The sequence below is a fragment of the Neofelis nebulosa genome, chromosome 15 (genome assembly GCF_028018385.1).
Source record: "Neofelis nebulosa isolate mNeoNeb1 chromosome 15, mNeoNeb1.pri, whole genome shotgun sequence".
NCBI lineage: Eukaryota > Metazoa > Chordata > Mammalia > Carnivora > Felidae > Neofelis > Neofelis nebulosa.
The window spans coordinates 15,534,858-15,557,103 of record NC_080796.1 but is presented as its reverse complement, the minus strand read 5'-3'; the positions used below and the strand labels follow the sequence as shown (position 1 = coordinate 15,557,103).

Here is a 22,246-nt window from a genome sequence, read left to right as displayed (position 1 = left end):
TGAAACATACTGGCTCAAGTGTGTAGAATATCATACAGTTTTGGATTTCCTTGCTAGCTGATGCATCGTTTCTAGGTGGAATTTCCTTTCACTACATTTGTTCCTTCTTCCCCACATTTCCCACCTCCAGCATTTTCTGGCCATTATTTCAACTAAGTGCTAGGCTTGGTAATTTTCCTAATGATCTGGAAATGGATTGCTCTCTTGCAGATGGCCATCGATTGAGTTGCCCAAGACCTGGTCATAAGTCATGACTTGCTGAAAAGAAAGGGAGTTTTTTGAAGTGGAGGGGGCCTTTGGAGGTCATCCAGCAGCTTTTGAAACAGCTCCAGCATCCAAACTAGTAGACCCAGTACCTTCCCGGGCAATCTGGTTTCCTGATTTACTATGAGGTACGGAGCTGTTTATGATGCTTTTGATAGAAAATAAATGACTCTTAATTCCACTGTATGATGAAGTTCATATTTGAAATGTTTGAATAGGTTTTTCAGACCATGGTCCTACAATTGGCTATAAAATTTTACAGTCTTGTTTCAAGGATATAAAAATCTGTGATTGGAGCCTCTACTCCAGGCTACAACTGGAAGAATCATAAAGCTGAGGCTACAGCTGAGAGACACTTCTTCCTGGCTTTTGAATAAAAAAAATGCATCAAACTAAAGAATCAATGTATAAAGGTTGGTAGGCCTGATTTAAGACTACTTCTAAAATTAAGTTTCACCTGGAGGCTGAATGAAAGAACATTAATTAACACGCCCAATGATCTCTAGAGTGAAAGGCAATCAGAACTGTCAGACACAGTTTATTCCTAAACTGAGTTCATGTGGAAAGGAATTACTTGTTTTATAATTATTTTTATCGTGCCAATAAATGGGCACAATGAGATATCATCACAATAGTGGCAGTTTTGATTATTTGAAGGGAAGCCCTACCTTTGTTTATCATGTGGAATTTCTTCCCTTCAAGCACATGATTTCTTGCTGTACCTCCACGAACATAACACAACTCATTCTCAACATTTCAACGTTAGAATAACCCAAGGAACATATGTATATGAATTGCCCGAAGTTATGTTGTAGGTAAGTATCCATGGCTCGAATAGAAGGTAAAAGTTTGTATTTCCTGGAGCTGTATGATTAAAGTGGCTCCTCGTATATGTAAATATTATTTATCTCACATCTTTGAATGCAGTCAAGAACCGGAAACCAAGCTAAAATGATCTCTGAATAGCAAAAATACGTGGTGCAAAATTCATGCACAAAATCTTCTCCATTTTTTTAGAAGACCGTCTTCCACAAGCTTGTGTACTTTTATTTAATACTTAATTTTACTAAGCTCTGTTATTTGGCTTTCTGTTGCTAATGAAACAAATTCACCATGGTTGAAAGTAAGGAAAAAGAAACCACAGATTGGAAGGAGGAAAAGGAATAGAGTTCTTATGTGATTCAGTACACAGCATACAGATGAGAAATGTCTCAGCCTCATAAAGATGACAGGACTTAGTTATAAAGCATTTGGAACAGTACCTGGCACATAGCAAGCACACTATAGATACTTATTAAATTAATATAAATAAATGTGTGCTTAATAAAACATGAGGGCCTACGGCACAATTGATGTTCTCTAGGATGATAATGATTTTACAAAGGAGGGTTTTATCACTTTTAGTACATTATGTTTAATAGGGCAGGAAAATAAACAATTTTGAAAATATTTCCATCAGGGAAAACAAAACATTTAAACTTAAAAAAAATAGCAGTTAGAGTGGTACATTGTGATTATTTTCAAAACTCACATAGGGTGGAAGTCCAACACCTGATGTCATCTGACAAATAGGGTTTTCCGAAGTCTTTCTGTTCTTGATTTATTCCTTGATTTACTGTGTAACATGGAGTCTATCACAATTCTGAGATGTGACAGAAACTACTTTCTAGTGACAGCAGTATATTTGGAGTCAGTTTGTCATGTGAAAGGAAATGCTCGAGGTGCAGTGGGGACCGAGCTTCTGCATCCATCTCTGGCCTTAACAGTGATCTTAAACTTACAGAAAACTGCCGAAAATCATATGCTTATGCACCTTCAAAATGCTGTCAACTTTGGGCCTTCTGCTCTCCACCACAGAGACAAGCACTCTGAAGACACAGGTCCTGTCACTGCCCCTTACACCATGATGCTGAACGGGAGAAATTTGCTTCCCTGGCTGGCCCTTTGCCTGGAATGTCCCCATCCCACTCCTCTACTCCCTGATGATATTCCAGGATTTCTTCAAGGCCCATCGCAAATGCTACCTCCTGTGTGATGCTTCCCCTCCCCGCATGCTCCACATGCACCACAGGAAACGGGAGGCTTCTTTGTGCTCCACCATCACTGGGCATCTACGTCCACCATGACCTCTGTCTTAGTGTCCTCCACTGGGAAGCAGAAAAGCATGGTGGCTATGAGCAGAGGCTATGCACGCATCGAGGCTTGTAACCTGTTTCCACCAGTTGTATGTTGACAGACCTTGGACATGTTCTCCTTGCTGAGTCTCAGTATCCCAGTTTGAAAGGCCAGCATAAATATACTACTTAGTTTATAGGACTGAGTGAGAATTACACGGGATAATGAACAAAAAATCAATTAACAGAGAGGGTGTCATATGGACAGTTCTCAGGGAATGCTGGCTGGCACTGTTACTATTACTAACATAAGTCATGCATGTATCTTTTTTCACTAGATTGTGAGTGTCAACAGTGATTTCTTTTTTTTTTTTTAATTTTGTTTAATGTTTATTTATTTTTGACAGAGACAGAGAGAAAGACAGAGCATGAGTGGGGAGGGGCAGAGAGAGAGGGAGACACAGAATCCGAAGCAGGCTCCGGGCTCCAAGCTGTCAGCACACAGCCCGACACGGGGCTCAAACTCCCAGATCGCAAGATCATGACCTGAGCCGAAGTCAGATGCTCAACTGACTGAGCCACCCAGGTGCCCCAATAGTGATTTCTTAATAGTGCCCAGCCCCACCCTGGCACACAGGAGGTTCTTAGTACTTGTCAATGAATATATGTGATTGCCTTCAGTGTCACATGTGATTTTCCAGGACTGTGTTTTCCTGAAGGGCTTATACTCCCCGAGGGGCCAGACCACTCTTCTTCCATGCCCTTGTTTGCCTGTAATGGCCTGCCTTCTGCCTGTTGTCCCAGAATATTTATTAACAGCACCCACTTAACCTCTGAAAAATGTCTGGTTTGGACAATAAATTTTATGGTCACCTAGTTTTGAGTGGCATCTCATCAGCTTTATTCCCAGAAACTAAGTTCCTTGATGTACAGAACACATACTACATTTGACATTGTGGGGAACAGTCAATCAGTTGCTTTCTGGAGCTAAAGTCCTTCCTACAGAGGAAATATTCAATAAATAGTTGATAGAAATAAATGGATGAAAATTGAGTCATTATTTTCCTTTTTTGGGGGGAAATAAAATAGGGTGAATACAGGATATGAGTCTAGGAAGCTAGGAATATTGGACTGGGAAACTCTTTCTGCCATTTAGAATTAGAAGTGGCATCACCCTACCTGGGTAGAACATGAGAGCATTTAATAATAAATCCATAATGAGATATAAGGGCAAGACCAAAGAAAAACCCAAGTTAAGGGTATATACGCTTATATATATATGTTTGGCCTCAGATCTACTTATGAATAATATTTTCAGGGAATACTACTATGAAATTTAAAGAAAAAACTTAGTTCCGACCTTTCTGGGTGTTTGCTTGTTTGTTTTTTGATTCTAGGCAGTGTGATTCACTGGCCTAGCCCTCAGGAAAATGGTGCAGTACTTGCTTCCTCATTAATCCTCAGGTTCCTTTTCTTAACTTATTTTGCTCTCTCAGCACTAGGCCCCCATCCCCTCCCTGTGTACCCTGTTTCCTGTGTCTCTCTCCCCCTGTGCACCTGTATACTGGCCTTGGCAATCCAGAGTTCTTTGGTCAATCTTCAAATACCCCAGCAGTGTTTTTCTTTCCAAGTCACTTTCCAAATTGTGGAATGGAAGGTGTTATTTCCTATTAAGGGAATTTCAGGCACCAGAAAACCCACTGGGAGGAAAGGCAATCTGAGGATGAGGATAGCATCCTGGAACACGTCTGGAGGCAGCATATTGAGTGGATGGAAAGCATGGGCTTTGGAGTTCGGCCGAGTTGGGTCTGAATTCTGGCTCCTTGGTACTGGAAGTGTGGCTTTGGGTCTTCATTTGTGTGAAAGGAATAACAATAAGACGTGACTCTAAGGTTGCTTTGAAAATTAAATGGGATTGTCTTTGTAAAACACCTAATAATACGTGTGTAGGTTGTAATCTTGCTGAAGGTTATGAGTTAGAGCTTTGGAAGTAGATAGACAGAAGGCTTAACTTTTGCTTAAGGGGAAATAACTTGACATCCATGCTTCTGAAGCACAGAGATAGTAGTGCTTTTCTCAGGATGGTTATTAAGGCTTAAGTGCACGTAAAAAAGACTGACTCCAGTCCTTGAAACATAGTAAGTCCTAAATGAGGTGTGGCTATTATAATAACAGTTATAATTAGATTGCTCTACTATCGACGGGCCCGATGGGTGATAGAGATTATTTTTCTTGTCATTATTATTATCAAATCTTTGGCATTTCTGAATTCGTTTGAGAGATGGATATCTTCCTTATTTCAACATAAGGTAGAACCCTGAATCTAATCAATCATTTTATATAATAACATTTCTTATGTAGGGGCAACTTAGTCAGTGTTTGAAATCCATTATGTTTTTCCAGGGAGAAGCTAAGGAAATGCAAAAGTACATACAGATCACTTGTTATTTTCTGTCCCCCATCACCACTTACCACAGTCATTTGCATGCACCCACCCGATATGACAAGGTGACTGGATCTATCTTTAATGCCATCTTGGGCTGCGGAGAGCAGTTTAGAGCACTCCAGGTAAGCCGCTGTTATGAAACAGGATTCCAGGTCAGCTGCCTCTAGTCACGTAGATGTACCCAAACTTATGCTCTGACAGAAAAACAAACATTTGGTTATCTCCTTGTGCGTACTTGGGGGAGAGGGGGAAAAAAAAGAAAAAAAAGAAAAGGATCTGACCTTTTGATATTCACTTTCTCCATCCTGCGTTCTGGCCAGTGGACAAGTAAATAAAGGCTGGAAACTACAAGCCTGCTGTGCCATTCTTCGTCATGAACTAAAATCCAGCCAACGCCAGATATGAAACCAGAAACAAGGAGCGTTACTACTCTACTGAGGCACATTGCCTTCCTCGGATCATGTTTTTCCGAAGAGCTACACCTGAATGTGACTTGCTGGGATTCCAATAATCCTTTTTTATGATCGTGGTTACGATCCTTTCGGAAAAAGCCAGTAATGAGACCACTGTCTCTGGTGTGCAGCAAAACCCAGAAGCCAGAGCGTTCTGAGAGCAGAGTGCCGAGGGAGCCTCCTGAGCCACGGGCAGGCAGACCAGCAGGACATTTTAGATGCCACGGACTGTCTGCATTTACTCTTAGTTCAAAGAACTAGGAAAAAGTTGCACAGCACATCTATTGTACTCTCACAAAAGCAGAACAACAACAAAAACGAAACTGCTAAGCAGATGGTGTGTGGGAGTTGTAAACTGCTTAGCATACCAGGCGCACGCTCTCCTCCCGTACAACGTGTGCTTCCTAGTCTCTACAAAGCAAAACTAGTGATTCACATTTGCCCCTTTTGCCCCGTTCCCACTTCACTTAGCTCAGAGGTAGCCCTCCCTATTGAATGCTGCCGTTACCTGGTTAGCGTGTGTCTCCCCTGCTGGACCGGGTGCTGCAGGAGGCCCGGAGCACAGCTTAGTCCTTTTTTATATTCCTAGTGCCTGGCACACTGTAAACACTCAATAATGTGTGTTGATCGTATGTGTGTAAATCAGAACCCTGGCGAAACAGGGCAGAAGTTCTAAACTGATGGCCAATTTGCTAATATTACCTGCGACTTCTTCTACATTTAAACAGTTATAGATCCTTACTTTCAACTCCACATGCTCCAAGTTACTCGTTTTTTCACGCACCCTAAAAACATCTTCAATGCACCTACCCTTCAGGCCAGCTACTGAAGGGGTTTACACAGATGGAAAAAATCTTTTCCCCTCCTTTAATGAGATTATTGAGTCTGTGTCATGAGCCACAGTCTATATATTCAGAAGCCTCCCTAATAAATATTTTTGGGTTTATTTGATAGTCTTGGCTGTCATTTGAAACAGAAAATCAGTTCAACACCACAGCAGTTACTATTGACTAAACAGCTCCAAACCTCAATTGGCCAATGTTTTAATCATATGGAGACAATCTGAATTTTACTGCCATTGAGAAACAACAGGAATATCTAATGCAGGAATTAGGAATGCATATCAATTTTCACAGTGCAGTGTGGCAATTATGAGAGTACACTTTCTTGTTGTCATTAAAAGGGCTTTCTGGTAGCCAAACTATTGTTCTGGTGTGTGGTGAGTCTAAAGACTCCAACGGCCTCTCTGCCTTTGATCTTTTGAGTTTCTAAAGTTGTGGGATTTTGCATGCTACACTGATAATCTGGGAAAATGTACAATCACTATAAAAGGAAATTTTCCTATTAGTCCAAGAATAATCGTTTATAGCAAAACCACCTGACAGAAACATGTGGGTGCATATCACCCTTGCGAAGACCAAAGATATTTTTACAACTGAGGATTATTTTCTTCCCTTTGTACAAATCCATATGGTGCCTATTCAGACATCAGTCATCAGCAATACTGTCTAACTCAACCCCAAGAATAGCGTTCACAATTTTTGCTCCAAATATGGATAAAAAGAAATTTTATGAAGAGTTAGCTGTTTCATCTTGCACAGCCCAATTACTTGAGGTCAATGGCATGTAAACTCAACTGGAGTAGGGAAGCAAACATGAGTGAAGTAGCCAAGGAGTATGGCTTTCCTGCCTTGAACAGACCCTGCTTCATCTATGCCCTGCTTCCTGCTGCTTTCTCTCCTGGAGTAAAACATCTTCCTGACTTTGCAAAGGATAATCTTCTCCCACATTGAACAGTCCATCTGTTGCCAACTCTCATGGTAATCTGGGGGCACCACAGTAAGGACCGCTGAGCCTCATTCATTCATTCACTAGAGAGTAAAGGAGGGAGGTGCCCACTATTTACTGGGGGATCTGTCCCAGGTGGACGTCTGGTTGTGCATGTCTGGTTCCAGAAATAAAAGGAAAGAGGAAGGAAAAAAAGCACTGTGCCAACATGACTTGGCTAAGGAAGAGCAGAATGTTTTCCTCCTGAGAGTGACCTTCCTCTGACAAAAAAGGGGGAGAAAGTTCTGGATGGACTCTGACACCAACTCTTTTCTTTTCCCAAATCCTGTCCCGAGGTTGCATTTGTTGGTGAAAGTAATTCTAAGTATGACCAAGTAAACCAGTCTAACTAGGGCATTTGAACCAGAGAAGACACTAGTTGTTGGGGATGAGGAAAAACCTGACTACATATATCATAAGAAAGATCCATCCTTGATCCAAACAGAAGGAAAGGAAAGTCATTGCCATTATTTCAGTAAGCCAAAATGTACTATGACACTTGGAGACCTGAGAAGAAGAATTTAAGGCTACTTTACTCCTCCTACTACTTTATTCCATTTTCTATCTGTTCATCACTTGCATTGAAGACACTGTTGGACTTCTAAAAATGACTGGGACTATTTCAACGGACCTCAGCCTTGGAGAGTTCAAGCTCTGGGATTATTTAGTATTACAGAGAGCAGGAGAAAAGTTCATCCAAATTAAACAACAACAAACTCCACTGCATTTATACAAAATCCTTCTACTGTCCCCAAAGCACAGTGATTTCTCCCCCACTTTGGCACACATCCTGAAGGCTGCACCTTGGACCTTTGTGAAATCTCCTACAGCACTTCATGTACTGTTGATTTAGGCTTAGCGTAGTGGTGGAGGTCCACTGGGGAACGCGGTGTAGTAGAAAGAGGAATAGACAGGGAGATAGGGAACAGGGATTCTACTACTAGTTCTGCAAAAAGCTAGTTAACTGTCTTTTAAAAATTTTTTTTTGGAAAAAGGTTTATTTATTTTTGAGAGAAAGAGAGACAAAGTGCAAGAGACAGAGGGGCAGAGAGAGAGGGAGACACAGAATCCAAAGCAGACTCTGAGTTGTCAGCACAGAGCCCAATGTGGGGCTCAAACCCACAAACTGTGAGATCATGACCTGAGCTGAAGTCAGACGCTTAACCCATTGAGCCACCCGGGGGCCCCCAGTTAGCAGTCTTAAAAATCACATGACTTTCTGAGCTATCAGTTCCTTATCTGTAAAATGAGAAGATCAAATGAATTGTTTCTTTGTATCTCTAAAACTGGAAGTTAGAAGACCAATACATAACACAGGTCATAGGGTGGAGAAAACAGAAAGGTAATCATGAAAAACGGCACACGGTATGATTTGCCCAGGCCTTAAGCATCAAAAATTCTTCAATGGAAGTGACATCTCAGTCCTCCAACACCCTTGGCACCTTATCTGCCCACATCCTTACCAATTATATCCAGTTTTCATCTTGTGTTTTTATTATTGAAATATATGTTCTATCTTCCCCATTAGCTATAAGTTCCTTGAAAATATAGTCCATCTTCTTATATTCTGCCATTTCTAGCTCTGGATCCATAAATAATCGTCCAAAGAATCAATGGTTCAGATTTAATGTTTAATTCTTTTTTTTTTTTAACGTTTATTTATTTTTGAGACAGAGACAGAGCATGAACAGGGGAGGAGCAGAGAGAGAGGGAGACACAGAATCTGAAACAGGCTCCAGGCTCTGAGCTGTCAGCACAGAGCCCGACGCGGGGCTCGAACTCACGGACCGTGGTGAGATCATGACCTGAGCCGAAGTCAGACGCTTAACCGACCGAGCCACCCAGGCGCCCCTTTAATTCTTTAATTAACTTTAATTCTTCTAAAAATTATTACATTTGAAAGATAAAATTAAGACTCAAACATTGATCTCAGTTTATAAAATTGGATTCGAACTCTCAATTCTAAAGTATTCACAGAAATGAGTTGTTCTTTTAGTAAACATTCACAGGTACTCATTCTGAGAAGCTTTGCTTTTTTGCCCCAATGCACTAATACCAAAAGCCTGCTAAATACATACATACATACATACATACATACATACATACATACATACATAAAAACAACAGTTACATCTTTGTGCCTGGGTTGAACATATTATCTTATATAATTCTTAAAACAACACTATGGAATTTTAAATGAGGAATACTGCTACTAAGTAGCTACTAAGTCATAGTGCCACTCAGACAGGAATGGAGCCTGGTTTATCTGATTCCAAAGTTCATGCTTACCAGTGCATGCTCCCTCTGTGTTTGATTATCCACCCAACACAACCTACCTAGACTGTTGTCTCTGTGAGTCTTTAGTAGGAACCCTACATCAATGTGAGGCAATACAGCTAAAATTATTGAAGAAAAAGGCAGTATGTAAGAGCTTTGTTGTAGTGAAAAGGCAGTGAATTTTATTTGGAGTTCCTAATTTAACGCTTACTTAGCCCCCTGATGGCTTCACAATGTTAGGAAATTTACTGAAGCTTAATAAGCTTCAGTTCTTTGTCAGTAAAATGTGGACAATAGCACTTATCTCAATACGTTTTTATAAAAAATTCAATGAGATATTGTACGTTGAAATACCTGAAATGCATAGTATGTGCTCGATATGTCCTTCTTTGTCCCCCTCCCGAATCTGCCTTTCAGCATAGGCACTGCCTTCCCAAACAAAGTCTGTAACAATAAAAAATGCTTTACCTCCCTAGAAGTTACTGGAAGCCACCAAGGCTCCAGCCATCCTGAAAGCCATTTGCTATCAACACTTCCATTGAGTTGAATGGAAGTTGCTCATCCTGCCATATACAGGATTCTTTTTTGGGTCTTATTTGAGTACTTCGTGGTCCAGAACTATGTTCTCCATGAGCCAATCTCACAATGATACTTATATTGAGTAAAATCACAGGTATCCTTTCTCATATGTTCCTCCTTAATTTATTATTTAAAAATGCGGCCACTGGTTCTGCAACAACAGTGACCTCTACAGGGGTATTCATCGATTCATTTGCCAAACATTAAGCATCTTGGACTAGAGATGTAAAGATGAAAATGCATGGCCCCTTAGATATCTCACAGGACAGCAGGGGAGAAAACAAATGAAAAGACAGTTAGAATGCAGCATAGAGCTATCTATGACTGACTGGGAAAGCCATGCAAAGAGTCTCTGACTCTTTAGGGCACTCGCCAGATCTGATCAGCAACTGTGGCCTTCAGCCATCCAATTCACTCATCCAACAAGTCCTTCCTGATGTTTGAGACTAGCCTAGAAACACTAGCAAAGATATGTGGTATGAGGCATGACTTTCAGGACTCTTCTCTCTTTATAGAAGCTGGTTGGCTCAAACCCTTGCAAATCCAAATTGAATAAAGCAACGTCTTTGTCTTTTGGTCTTGACCATGTAGCCTCAGTGTTATGTGTGAAAGCATCAAGGGCCAACTCCATATCTGATGTATGACTCCCCTCAACTGAACTCAATCCAGTGCCCCCCTCACTGCCACCTGCCAGCAAAGCTTCCTTGGCTCACAGGGTGGCTCATTCCAGTTGAAGCAACTTCAGCTGATAGAAAGTCTGCCATCGAATAAGCCAAATTTACCATCCTATAGAGTGAGGTGTCTTACATTTTTGTCCCCCATGGGACTTCCTTTGGGTCTGATGAATCTCCTTTTCAGGATAATGTTTCTAAGTTCAGAAATGTATACTCTTAATAGAAAACTGTGTGTGTGTTGGGGCGCCTGGGTGGTGCAGTCGGTTAAGCGTCCGACTTCAGCCAGGTCACGATCTCGCGGTCCGTGAGTTCGAGCCCCGCGTCAGGCTCTGGGCTGACGGCTCAGAGCCTGGAGCCTGTTTCCGATTCTGTGTCTCCCTCTCTCTCTGTCCCTCCCCCGTTCATGCTCTGTCTCTCTCTGTCCCAAAAATAAATAAACGTCGAAAAAAAGAAAAAAGAAAAAAAAAAAGAAAACTGTGTGTGTGTGTAATATAATAAAATATAACATATATTAAAAACAAAGTGTGATATAGATTCATGAGGCCTTTTTTATAAACTATTAATAATAAGATCTAGAAATAGGTATAATAATTACCATAATTTGGAAGTAGTGATATGTGTGATATTTTGAGACATCTGTATCAACTGTAATGTGATATGAAAATAGCTCTGGGGGTGCCTGGGTGGCTCAGTTGGTTAAGCGGCCGACTTCAGCTCAGGTCATGATCTCGCGGTCCGCGAGTTCGAGCCCCGCGTCGGGCTCTGGGCTGATGGCTCGGAGCCTGGAGCCTGCTTCCCATTCTGTGTCTCCCTCTCTCTCTGCCCCTCCCCCGTTCATGCTGTGTCTCTCTCTGTCTCAAAAATAAATAAACGCCGGGGCGCCTGGGTGGCGCAGTCGGTTAAGCGTCCGACTTCAGCCAGGTCACGATCTCGCGGTCCGTGAGTTTGAGCCCCGCGTCAGGCTCTGGGCTGATGGCTCGGAGCCTGGAGCCTGCTTCGGATTCTGTGTCTCCCTCTCTCTCTGCCCCTCCCCCGTTCATGCTCTGTCTCTCTCTGTCCCAAAAATAAATAAAAAATGTTGAAAAAAAAATTTTTAAAAAAAAAATAAAAAAAAAATAAATAAACGTTAAAAAAGAAAAATAGCTCTGATCTCTATTGGTGACAAAGTGATGGTTCTGCTAACACCACTGTGGTTTGTTGCTCACATTCGTAACTAAAAGAAATGGGAAATTACAATCACAGGGTAGTGGAAACAAGGATGCAGTTTTTTTTCCACCCAAATTCACAGACTCCCCTGAGTTCTCATAGACTACCCCATAGTAAAGAATTCTTTCACAGAGACTTTTAAAAAACTGTTCCTTGCAACCACAGACAGCAAATAAGTCCTCTTGAACTCTCCTGCTTCTCCTAAATTAAGCCCTCCAATTCAAAAACTGACATTGTTTCCATATTCTTCAGTAACCTTATCACTTTGTCTGTATGAGATAGTTTGCTAATTCCTAATTAAAGCACTGAGACCAGAAAGTCAGCAAGTATCCCAGTGTGTTACAACTAGCCCACAAAACCCCAAAGGGATGAAGGATAAACTTGCACTGGCACCCTCTCATAATGAAGTTGTCTCTCACAGGAGAAAAGTCTGTCAAAATGGTTATTAAGCATTTTAAAGTCAAAGCAATACTTTTTTAAAAAGAGGAGTAATTGACTTTTAATGACAGTTGATTTTCTTACTGAAATGATCATTTTAAACAAACGTGTAACACAAGGCATCAGCAACACAAAGCAAAAAATGAAAAAGTTTTTTCCCAAGATGACTGGATTTGTCATTTTTTTGGCCTATGCTACATGTGTGTATTTACAGGTTTTTGAAGACTGCACCTTTCAACAGATAATAAGCAGGAGTCTCTGATCCTAGCCATAAACTAGATATAATTGGATCTCAATAGAGGTACAATTAATTAAGCACCAATTCTGCTCTGGGAAATAAAAAGATGAATAACAAATGGCTTCTGTCCACAAGGGAACCTAAAATTTATTGAAAGATGTAAACATATGGCAAAAATAATTACACAAGGGAGACTGAAACCATCGTTTATTGGAGGGGAAGAAATAGCCAAATAATGTAAAGAAGAGATAATAATCAGTAGACTTATATTGTCAATCAAATGGTTTTGTTAACAGGGCAAAATGATACCATAGACTTTCAAGGCATCCTGTATTATAATACTATGCAAACACCATTATAATTACTAGGATATTCTTTGTCTTTCCCACTTGTTTGAGCTCTTCACAATTATCCCGTATAACCTTGAAGCGCCTCCCACATGGTATCCTCTCCACACACAATATAAATAAGTGAATGAAGGTGTAACATACTATGCGAAAGGTGGAGGACAGGGGTTTGAAACCCAGTTCTGCCATTTGCTTGGCTGTGTTAAATTTGAAAGCTCTTAATCTCTCTCTAAACCTTAGTCATCTCACCTGTAAAACGGGGATAATAACAAGAGTACTAGGATTTTGGTATAGATTATACGATACCTATAAACTGTTTAACAAACAATCATCCTTCAAGGAATGTCAGCTATCGTCACAGAAGGAAGCATGTAGAACTGATGCTCAGAGCTGGAATGAAATATGATGACCCACTTCCACTCTCTCCTTTTAAAGAGTGAACTCGAGAGATTGCACGTTGTCCCTAAGGCCATACTTCCAGTGTGAAAAACAGGAACAGGTGAAATCCCAGTTCTCCTGAGCTTCCCAGCTTAGTAAGTTTTAATAATAACCAGATAACACTCTTCTAGGTCAAAAGAGTCTTAATACCATTTGGTTCTCTAAAACAAAGTAATGTTATTGTCTGTTTACCCCAAAGTTTACATTCTCTGAATTCATAAAAGTGAGATACCTTAAGTACCTTTCCCATATTATTTGTCAAGTTGAAGTCTTGGATATATATCCCTGAAGCATTTCTATTGCTACAAATATTTAATGAGGAACAACGAGGCATGCTCTCTGCAGGCTAGAGGATGTGGCCCTGAGACACGAGCACATCCTTAGCAAAAGTGTTAAAATTGACACCTATCCATTTTTCTCTCAGATACTAGGCTTGAGGATTAATATTTTTCATTTGTTTATAGTCTATCAAATGAGACACTCCTGTGACTACAGATATAAATCAAGCCACAGTCAATCAAGATTATTTCCATATATGTAATTTTAATCATTTAGCGATGAGTTGGTGATATAGAAAGAAGTTTGCTGTTGTTGTTTTTAACCGTACGAGCAAATGGCTTATACAGGAATTAAATGCAACAATGTATGTGGAAATATAAAGGGTCATGCTGGTGATAATAACCATACTATTTTATTACTGTTGCTGTTGTTACTGCTATACAAACAAGAAGCTCAAGAGCTATTTGTTGAATGAATGCTTGCATAATGGCCACGTTCTTAGCTATCAAATGTTGTGGTTATCATCAACTGCCTTAATCAATAAAACTTGCAGAAGATAAATCCTCGAGGTTGTAGTAAAGATTAAATCACATAATATGCAGGAATGTGTCTAGTATAATCTGGTAAGTGTTAAGCATTCAAGAAATGTTAGCCGAATCTTAACTTGTAAAGTGATTAATAAGGACAAATTAAAGATAGCTTGAAAATTTGATGAAACTTAGATTCCTAGAAAAAGCAGTTGGCAATGAAATCTCATTACAGAGCTGCTGGATTTAAATGAACTCTAAGTACAATATCACACATTTATCAACTTTCCCCAAATGCCGCTACTGCAATTAGAAAATATAATGCATTACTCAGGGTTTGTGTTGTAATTGCATAAAAGCAGAGCGAAGGTGGCAAGTTTCCCACAGGTGATAAGATTAGCTTCCTCCAGCTTTTAGAATCATGGTCATAGAACCAGGTGGAATGATTCTTAATGCAGACAGTATTTGTACTAGACAAAGTCAATTTGGCTTAGCATTTCACATGAGCTAGTCAAGTGTTCGCCTGCTCAGTGTGTGCTCTTTTTCCGCTCTCTTGCTGTTTAAATAAATTATAGGAGAGGAGAATTTTAGCTTGGAACTGCTACTAATCCATAACATGAAAGTCATGTTTGCGAATATTTGTGCTCTTGGCATCATATCCTTCAAAAACTCTATTTCAGGAGAATTTTTCCATTAAGTCATGTATTTCCTTTGTTTCTAATTCCCTTGCATTCATAATTCAGAAATGTTTTCTTAGTGTAACATACCCTCAAGTATGTCTTTTCCTGAGGGTTCCTGTATCTGCCAGAACACTATGATCTTACTTACCCTGTTTTGCCTCTCAAACAGGTAAGTACCTTCAAAGAGATTTCTCCTTCAGCCATGGGATTCCTTTATTGCAAAGTAATCTAAAAAAAAAAGAGATGGAAACCAGAGTTTCTCTGACTGAAAGGAGCTTCGAAGCGATACAATAACTGAAAAGCCACGGTGGAGATTCTCAGCCTCTAGGATTCATCTCTTCCTCCCTTGTTGCTAACACCCCACTATTAAAGCATTGTGTTTGGTTCTGTGGTGACCCTGGATGAATCCTCCCCTTTCATCCAAGCTTTCTCAGCATTGGGGCACTGCATAGTTCCAGACGGTACATGGGAGTGTTACAGAGGCTAATCTGACTGCAAATGCGGAGGACACACAGTGACCTCCCTTTCTTCCCAGACACCAAGAAATCTTTACTTTGTCCTTGAAAAAACCTTTTTCTCTGATTCAAGGACACCATACCTCCCAGCAGAGTAGAGTGGCACCAGAGAGAAGCAGCGATCAGAGCCTCCAAGGCCTCATTCGTACACACAACTTGAGCCTTGCTGGGCAGCCCCTGAAGGTCCCAGGATCCACTTTCCTGAATTAGCCTCAGAATTATCCTTTCTTGACACAGAGGTCATGGCTTCCCTCACCCTCATGTGCCTGTCCCCAGCCCAATGTCCGTTCTGCCTCCTCTTCTCCCAGGAGGAACCTCAGCTTTTGACCGAGAATGTTTTTTTCTGGGCCTCTCAGACTTTGTTTTAAAGCCCCCTCCTGAGCTGCTTCCTAGGGCCTTCATATTTAGCAGCAAGTTGTGTGGCATTTGAACTAAAGAGGGCAAAGAGACAAAAGTATCCTGTAGCTAAAATCACCAACCTAGCTAAATTGAGACGAAATGTGCAGAAATTACCACTGCCAGTTACAGGCTTCCCACTTTAAGAGTGATTATCTCTCCTATGCACATCTATACTTTGCCCCCATGATTTGGCTGATCCGTGAAAGAGACAACAGTGCGAGGCTTATGAGCCTTGAGTTTTTAAAAGGCTGGACCAGGTGTGCTAAGGACTAGGTTTGACCATCTCTGAGATTCTAAGAGGTGGATGCATAATTCTTATTTGTTAGCACATGCTCTTAAACTCTGGAACACTAAGAGACGCTATTCCAGCCCTTCTGTTTTGAAACCAAATTCGCGAGGATTCTAGACACACTATTGATTGCCAGCACATAAAACGTATTCTTGTGGCCTTGAACCTGCCTCTGACACATGCTTCATGTAAAGGCTAGGTTTATGGCTAAAGCAGCGCATAAGCCTTTCCCCTGGAGAACCAACTCAAGAAACCTTATTCTTTTTTTATCTTTTATTCCCTGCATTCCTACTTCCCTTTTCCCCACCCACCTGCGGGCAGAGCAAAGATAAAGACTGAATAGCTTCAAAGAGTGAAGTTAATTCAAAGCAAGAGAAATTGAGTTCTCTCTTAACTATGTTGCTTTCCTTATTTTGCCAGGCGGCACCAAGTCTGGAGGCAAAGGTGGAAACAAACCTTTCTGAATGTGGTATCCCTTGTTAAGTAAGGCCCTAGACTCTGCTTTCCAAAAGAAGGAAGGTGCAGACAATTAGGGAGACAGGTTCAGCTATTTGGAGATTGGAGTCTCCCCCTGGTCAAGAGGAGGCAACACTTTTCAGAGTTTGTATGCTGCCCTCTCCTGGCCTGTGTATACAGGAGTGTTAACAGCTCATCAAGTGTATCGATTTTCATCCCATACCTGTGTGCAAGGTACCTGTGTACACATGCGACTGTTTAGAATACTCAGAAAATCTCACTAAATTTTATACTTGAAGCTTATTTGAGGAAATAAACTCATTATTGCTTTGACTCTTGGTTTCGTATTTAAGGATGCCAATCTTTTTTTTTTTTTTTTAATTTTTTTTTCAACGTTTTTTATTTATTTTTGGGACAGAGAGAGACAGAGCATGAACGGGGGAGGGGCAGAGAGAGAGGGAGACACAGAATCGGAAACAGGCTCCAGGCTCCGAGCCATCAGCCCAGAGCCTGACGCGGGGCTCGAACTCACAGACCGCGAGATCGTGACCTGGCTGAAGTCGGACGCTTAACCGACTGCGCCACCCAGGCGCCCCAAGGATGCCAATCTTTATGCCATCTTCTCTCATACCCTAGTGCTTTGACCCTCTCCTTATTCGTCCTCTTACTGCCATGTGGGGCTCTGCTCTGCAAATCAGTGTTCCACATGAGCTGGGTCCTATGGATGTCCTGGCCAAAGACATCTTCCCAACTAAAAGTGGTGGCCATGGGAAATATCTGTATTTAGATTAGTGGTTTGAGGACCATACTGCAGCCTGACATGTGATCAAGAGTAATTCTATGCATTATTAGTCAGCACGTCCAATTCATATAAAGGAGTACTCTGTCGTAGGAAGAGAAACAGCTAAGTGAACACAGGAATAGATGGCACCGGAGGCCGAATTTGTAATTGCATGTTTTCCCCTTCGAAACAATTTGTCTTATTTGGGCTGGTCCTTTGTGTGACTTGTTTTAAGCCCAATACTTGGCACGTTTGGTTGCAATAATTCATTACTTTCTCCTAAATACTTAAAGGACCCTGATACTGAGAAAATGCTTACAATCTGGCATGATTGCTGTAGCGACCCTGGGGTACAAACATGGCTGGTCTAATCTGTTGTGTGCCTGTGACTGCGCAGCCTCTCAATGTTTGTCCTTGACCTAGGCTGGCCAGGCCTCTCCATATCAATAGGAACTCGGGCGCCCAGGCTGGAAGCCTAATTCCATTCCTTTGCTTTAGAAGAAGAGGGCTAAGGAAGAGGTGTTTACTCTAAAGAGATTTAAAGGCATGTACCTTGTTTAAACTTTACCAAACGGGTAACTTGCGGGCATCTAAAGCTCTGGCTGGCTATACTAAAATGCACAGGGAATGAACTTTTGATTACTTCTCTCAGTGAAGAATGATAGCACAAAACAATAAGTAATCAAAGCATTGTTTACATTTATCTTCAAAAAGCCATCGTGTCTCTTAGTTCAGACAAAGTGTGTATATACATTCAGTCTCAAATTTACTTTGTCGCCACCAACATGACCAAAGTTGCTTTAGAGTTTGAATGGCAAGAGGGAAATGGGCCTCAATTTATTTCAGATATTATATTTATAGATTGAAAATGTTTATAGTGACACAAGACTACACTTTTAACTGTAAATAGAATTTAGTTGGGTCAATTAATTAGTGTTTATTTAAATAGGTGAATTCTTCACAGTCAGTTTCCTTTGTGATGTAAAAAGAGAAAAGTATTCATCTATAAAATAAAAATGCTCTCTCCTAAATAAAATATTCATTTGCCATGTATATTCTCTGACAGGATTTCAAAAATACCCTGTTAAATCATTCAAACTTGGCAATGGCAAAAATATGGACATTTTTCATGACTACATGCATGCATTTTCCTTAATGACAAAAGAACATGTTCATTTGATAAAAACAAAACAAAAAAAAAAACGGGTCAATGTAAATTCTCCATTGTGATATGTAAAACAAATACCTTTCTTATAACTTCCTTATCTACCTTGGGCAGGCACATGTCTTGGATAAGGAGTGCCCTGAAAACCAGCCATGACAGAATGGGGAATTGATTGCGAATTACCAACGGATGGTTTGAATATGTTCCACCAAGAATCCACAGAGAACAGTGCTAGTAAGATAAGGTATTCTATTGCTCCTGCACCTGCTGCAGTGACGTTCTCTTGTTGAACTAGAGCCTCAATCCGAATATGTTCTTCACTGCAGGAAAAGCTGGTTTTCCAGGCATTCAGAGCAGTTATACACCAGTTATTTGAGGATCGCCCAAAGCAAGACTAATCTTTTAACTCAGGCTTCATTCAATCTCTATTGGCTTTTCGAAGGGCAAGACCGAACTCATTAAGCAATGTTAATTTAATCACAAGTAATCAACAGGAAAAAAAAAAGTTATATAACCATCTTCAAATTTTGAAATCAAACATGGTAAAAACCCAGGGAATAGATTTTTTTTTTTTAAACGAAACTCATGTCTCAAAATAAAATGAAGAAAAAATGGAAAAGAAATGGCCAGATGTCTACCGAATTTAGTATCAAATAAAATCAAACCAAAAATGGGCATTTCCTTACAAGTATCACATTTATAATACATTTCCAATTCACGACTTTTTCATGTAGTAATATATGAGGTCTGGAAACTCATCCTGCCTGAGGGTGCAGAATACAAATGCATTTTCCACTCATAAGACGATGTAAAAATAAATCAGGTACACAGGAAGAGTCACTGCCCATTACACTGAGAAATCCCTTTCTCCCTTCTCTCTTCTTCTTCAACCACAGCAAAGCGATACAGAGATATTTCACTCAAGAGCTTAGTCCACGTTGGCCATTCGCTTTAAAGATCAAAACCATGCTCAAGTCCGCTCTGGTTCCTGTTCCTCTGGGGAGGCTATTAACCTGATAGGTAGGTGGGAATGCTCAAAGCCTGCTTTCTAACAATCAGATAGTGTTTGAGTTGCTGTAGGTCACAGTTACAACGGAGGTCACCGAGATACAGAAGTGGGCAGCATGGCAACATGCAGGTACTGATGTTATTTTAAAGGAAGAGATGACGGTCAAGTTTGAAGGTCCTTGTTTTACACTCACGGATAATTCGATAGGTGAATACACCCTGTGGCCCCCGAACACATGTTAACAGCTTTGATTATCCAGGGTGAATCAAGCGAGCCACTCACTCAGTGCTTTCTACTCTGACCGGCAGTGGAACCAACGATGTCCATTACTTTTAAGTGCCCGGCGAACGTAGAAACCAGAAACCTTGTCTGTGCCACATTAGTCGTGACAAGCTGCATACCTGCAATGACGTGATGGAAGCCTCCTCCTCGGGTCCCTCTCCTCTGAGCTATATAGGCCACTGCCGGCCGCGCGCTGGCTCTCCCTCTGCCGCCTTCGGGGGCCGGAGTGCCGCGGACGCGCATGCGGAGGCGCGCGGGGCTGGGGGCCGCGGGCAGCCGGCTCCGCGGGGCGCGCTGGGCTGCGGCTCGCAGATGTGCACGGGCGCGAGACTCAGCTCTGACTCGGCGCGGCGCTGCACCGGGATATTACCGCGGTCTGGGATTTCTATTGGCTCCGCGCACCAAACAAATCACACCCGCCACCCCCCTTCTCGGTTTCACTCAGCGCTTGTTTCTCATCTAAGCCACAAACGTTGCAGCCACACACACTTCACTCGCTTGCAGTGTTTCTCTTTTCCTCCTTCCAGTCTGGATTTACAACCCTGTGGTCAGCTGTAACATTTTTTTTAGCAGACTTCCAATCCAAACCTTCTTGTTTATGTAGAGAAATTCTCCATCCTCTAAACCCGCAAAAACCACTCATTCCCCTCAGATCTTCCTCCTTTTGTTGATGGGTTTGCAATGTGAAGAATGTACAAAGCCTGCGTGTGTGTGTGTGTGTGTGTGTGTGTGTGTGTGTGTGTGTGAGATGCGTCCGTGTGTGCGCGCGCGCGAACACACACACGCACACACACGCACACACTCACACACACACACACACACACACACACACACACACCAGACTCCTTTTGTTTTGAATAACTGAGGTCAGTGAAATTAAAGGCAAGCTGAGCCCAATAACCTAAGTGAGAGCTCAACTAATAAAATCTTGAATGAATTCAGTGGAAAACACTCATTGCTTGAGTTTGTTTTCTGCTCCAAATAGAGCTTTGGTCATTATCCCTATTTTTGTTTATTGAATGCAGAGGTTTTTAATGCAGATCAGACTCTTACAGCATCCAGTGAACATGGAACAATGACGCCAGACCAATTCTTGTGCTGCGTGGGCTCCGTGTGTTGTATCAGAAGGCTCCAGTGACGCCTGCCTGCTTTCTCTTACTATTTTTTGGTCTTCGGTCCATGATGGTCTCAAGACAGACACTCTCTTAGTGTGATTCACTGGCCAAAGAAAGCTGGTGAAACTCTGCTGATAAAGTTTCCTGAATTAAAAATTTCAATCTGTATATGCCAATAGTGAGGAAATGGGCCCCTCAGCAGAGAAGGAGCCCAAGAAAAATTTTCTGAGTCTGACAAACTTGGCTTGGAAAATTAAGAATAAAATAAAATTTCACTGTGTTTTCTCAAACAGACCTTCCCTTAGCTTCCATCCCCCGTAAAATCATTTTTACTTGTGCCTGTGAAAATTTTAATGACAGTTATTTTTGATAAGAAACATTGCTTCTGAAATACTGAACTCTATTTTGATTTTTGACTTGAAATTTTTTCCCAATGTTATGACTTTTGTATACTATTTTAGTATTTGATATTCTGGTTTCAGCCCAGCTCGCAACACATTTTGTTGCAAAGTCACAGGAAATAAAAATTAGTTTTGAAATTTATTATCACCAAACAAACTACCTGCTTGTTTTTCTTGCTTGGACATGTTCCAAGAAGCCTTATTTTCAGAAGAGGCCAACCTGAAACCAGCCGAAATTGACAAAAGAAATACAAAACAAAACCACATTTATCCACATTGGTTTCTGTCAACCACAATCCAACTTGAAATGGCATCTCCTTATTACTTTTACAACTCCAGTCCGTTCCTTTTCCTTAGTTAAAAAAATAACACTGTCATAAATCTTTGAATGTGTGAAGTGTATTTCCTCTAAAGGTCTCAACATGTGTAGAAAGAAAGGAGGTATAGGTAAGACTTTCCAGATTTTCCAGGTGGAGAAACAGAGTCAGAGAGTGATAAAGTGATTTGCGTTAGGTTATGAAGGTAGACAGCAAACAGAGCTGGGGGATTCAATGATTGCTTTCCTTCTTATCTTTTGAGATTACTGTTCTATACAAATTATTCAGCTCAAAGGAAAGTAAAGTGTTAATACAGCAGATTTTGGATTCCCATGTGCCTTTGCAAAGAAGAGCTAACAATTCGTGAAATCATATGATCAACTTGGTAAATAGTTATTTTACACATTATTCCAGGACATGTCATGGTATGTTCTGATAAATTGCCAATAATTTGTAGTTTCTTAGAGTTGTCTTTCTAGAAAGAAAGAATTGACTGATAAAAACAAGCAGGTTATGATATTTTCTGCTTGTTATTGAGGGTTCACTATCACTCTTTGTATCCCTGAAAAGACAGTGTAAATAAAATCATGGATAACTTAAAGTCACAGAGAAATCTTAAACTTTATTTTAGGTGATAATTCAAGCCTTCTTTCTTTTCATTAATGAGGAGCAAAACTGGATGGTTAAGAGACACCTCTTCTAACCAATTAGTCACGTGATTAAGAGAAAAT

At 40.9% G+C, this 22,246-nt stretch overlaps 1 protein-coding gene across 2 annotated transcripts in view; it reads right to left on the bottom strand.

The window, feature by feature from the left end:
* The window catches only part of GREM2 (gremlin 2, DAN family BMP antagonist), a 110,852-nt gene extending 90,508 nt beyond the window's left edge, over positions 1-20,344 (bottom strand). Inside the window, exons 1-2 of one of the 2 annotated variants that reach the window (XM_058702431.1) lie at positions 19,802-20,341; positions 14,935-15,014 (exon numbers count right to left, since the gene is read on the bottom strand). In XM_058702431.1, the coding sequence (XP_058558414.1) occupies positions 14,935-14,990 (56 nt within the window). In that variant the 5' untranslated portion in view covers positions 14,991-15,014; positions 19,802-20,341. Of the gene's footprint in view, positions 1-14,934; positions 15,015-19,801 lie in introns of both variants that reach the window. The other variant, XM_058702432.1, reaches the window with a different exon arrangement.
* Between the last annotated feature and the right edge of the window lie 1,902 nt (positions 20,345-22,246).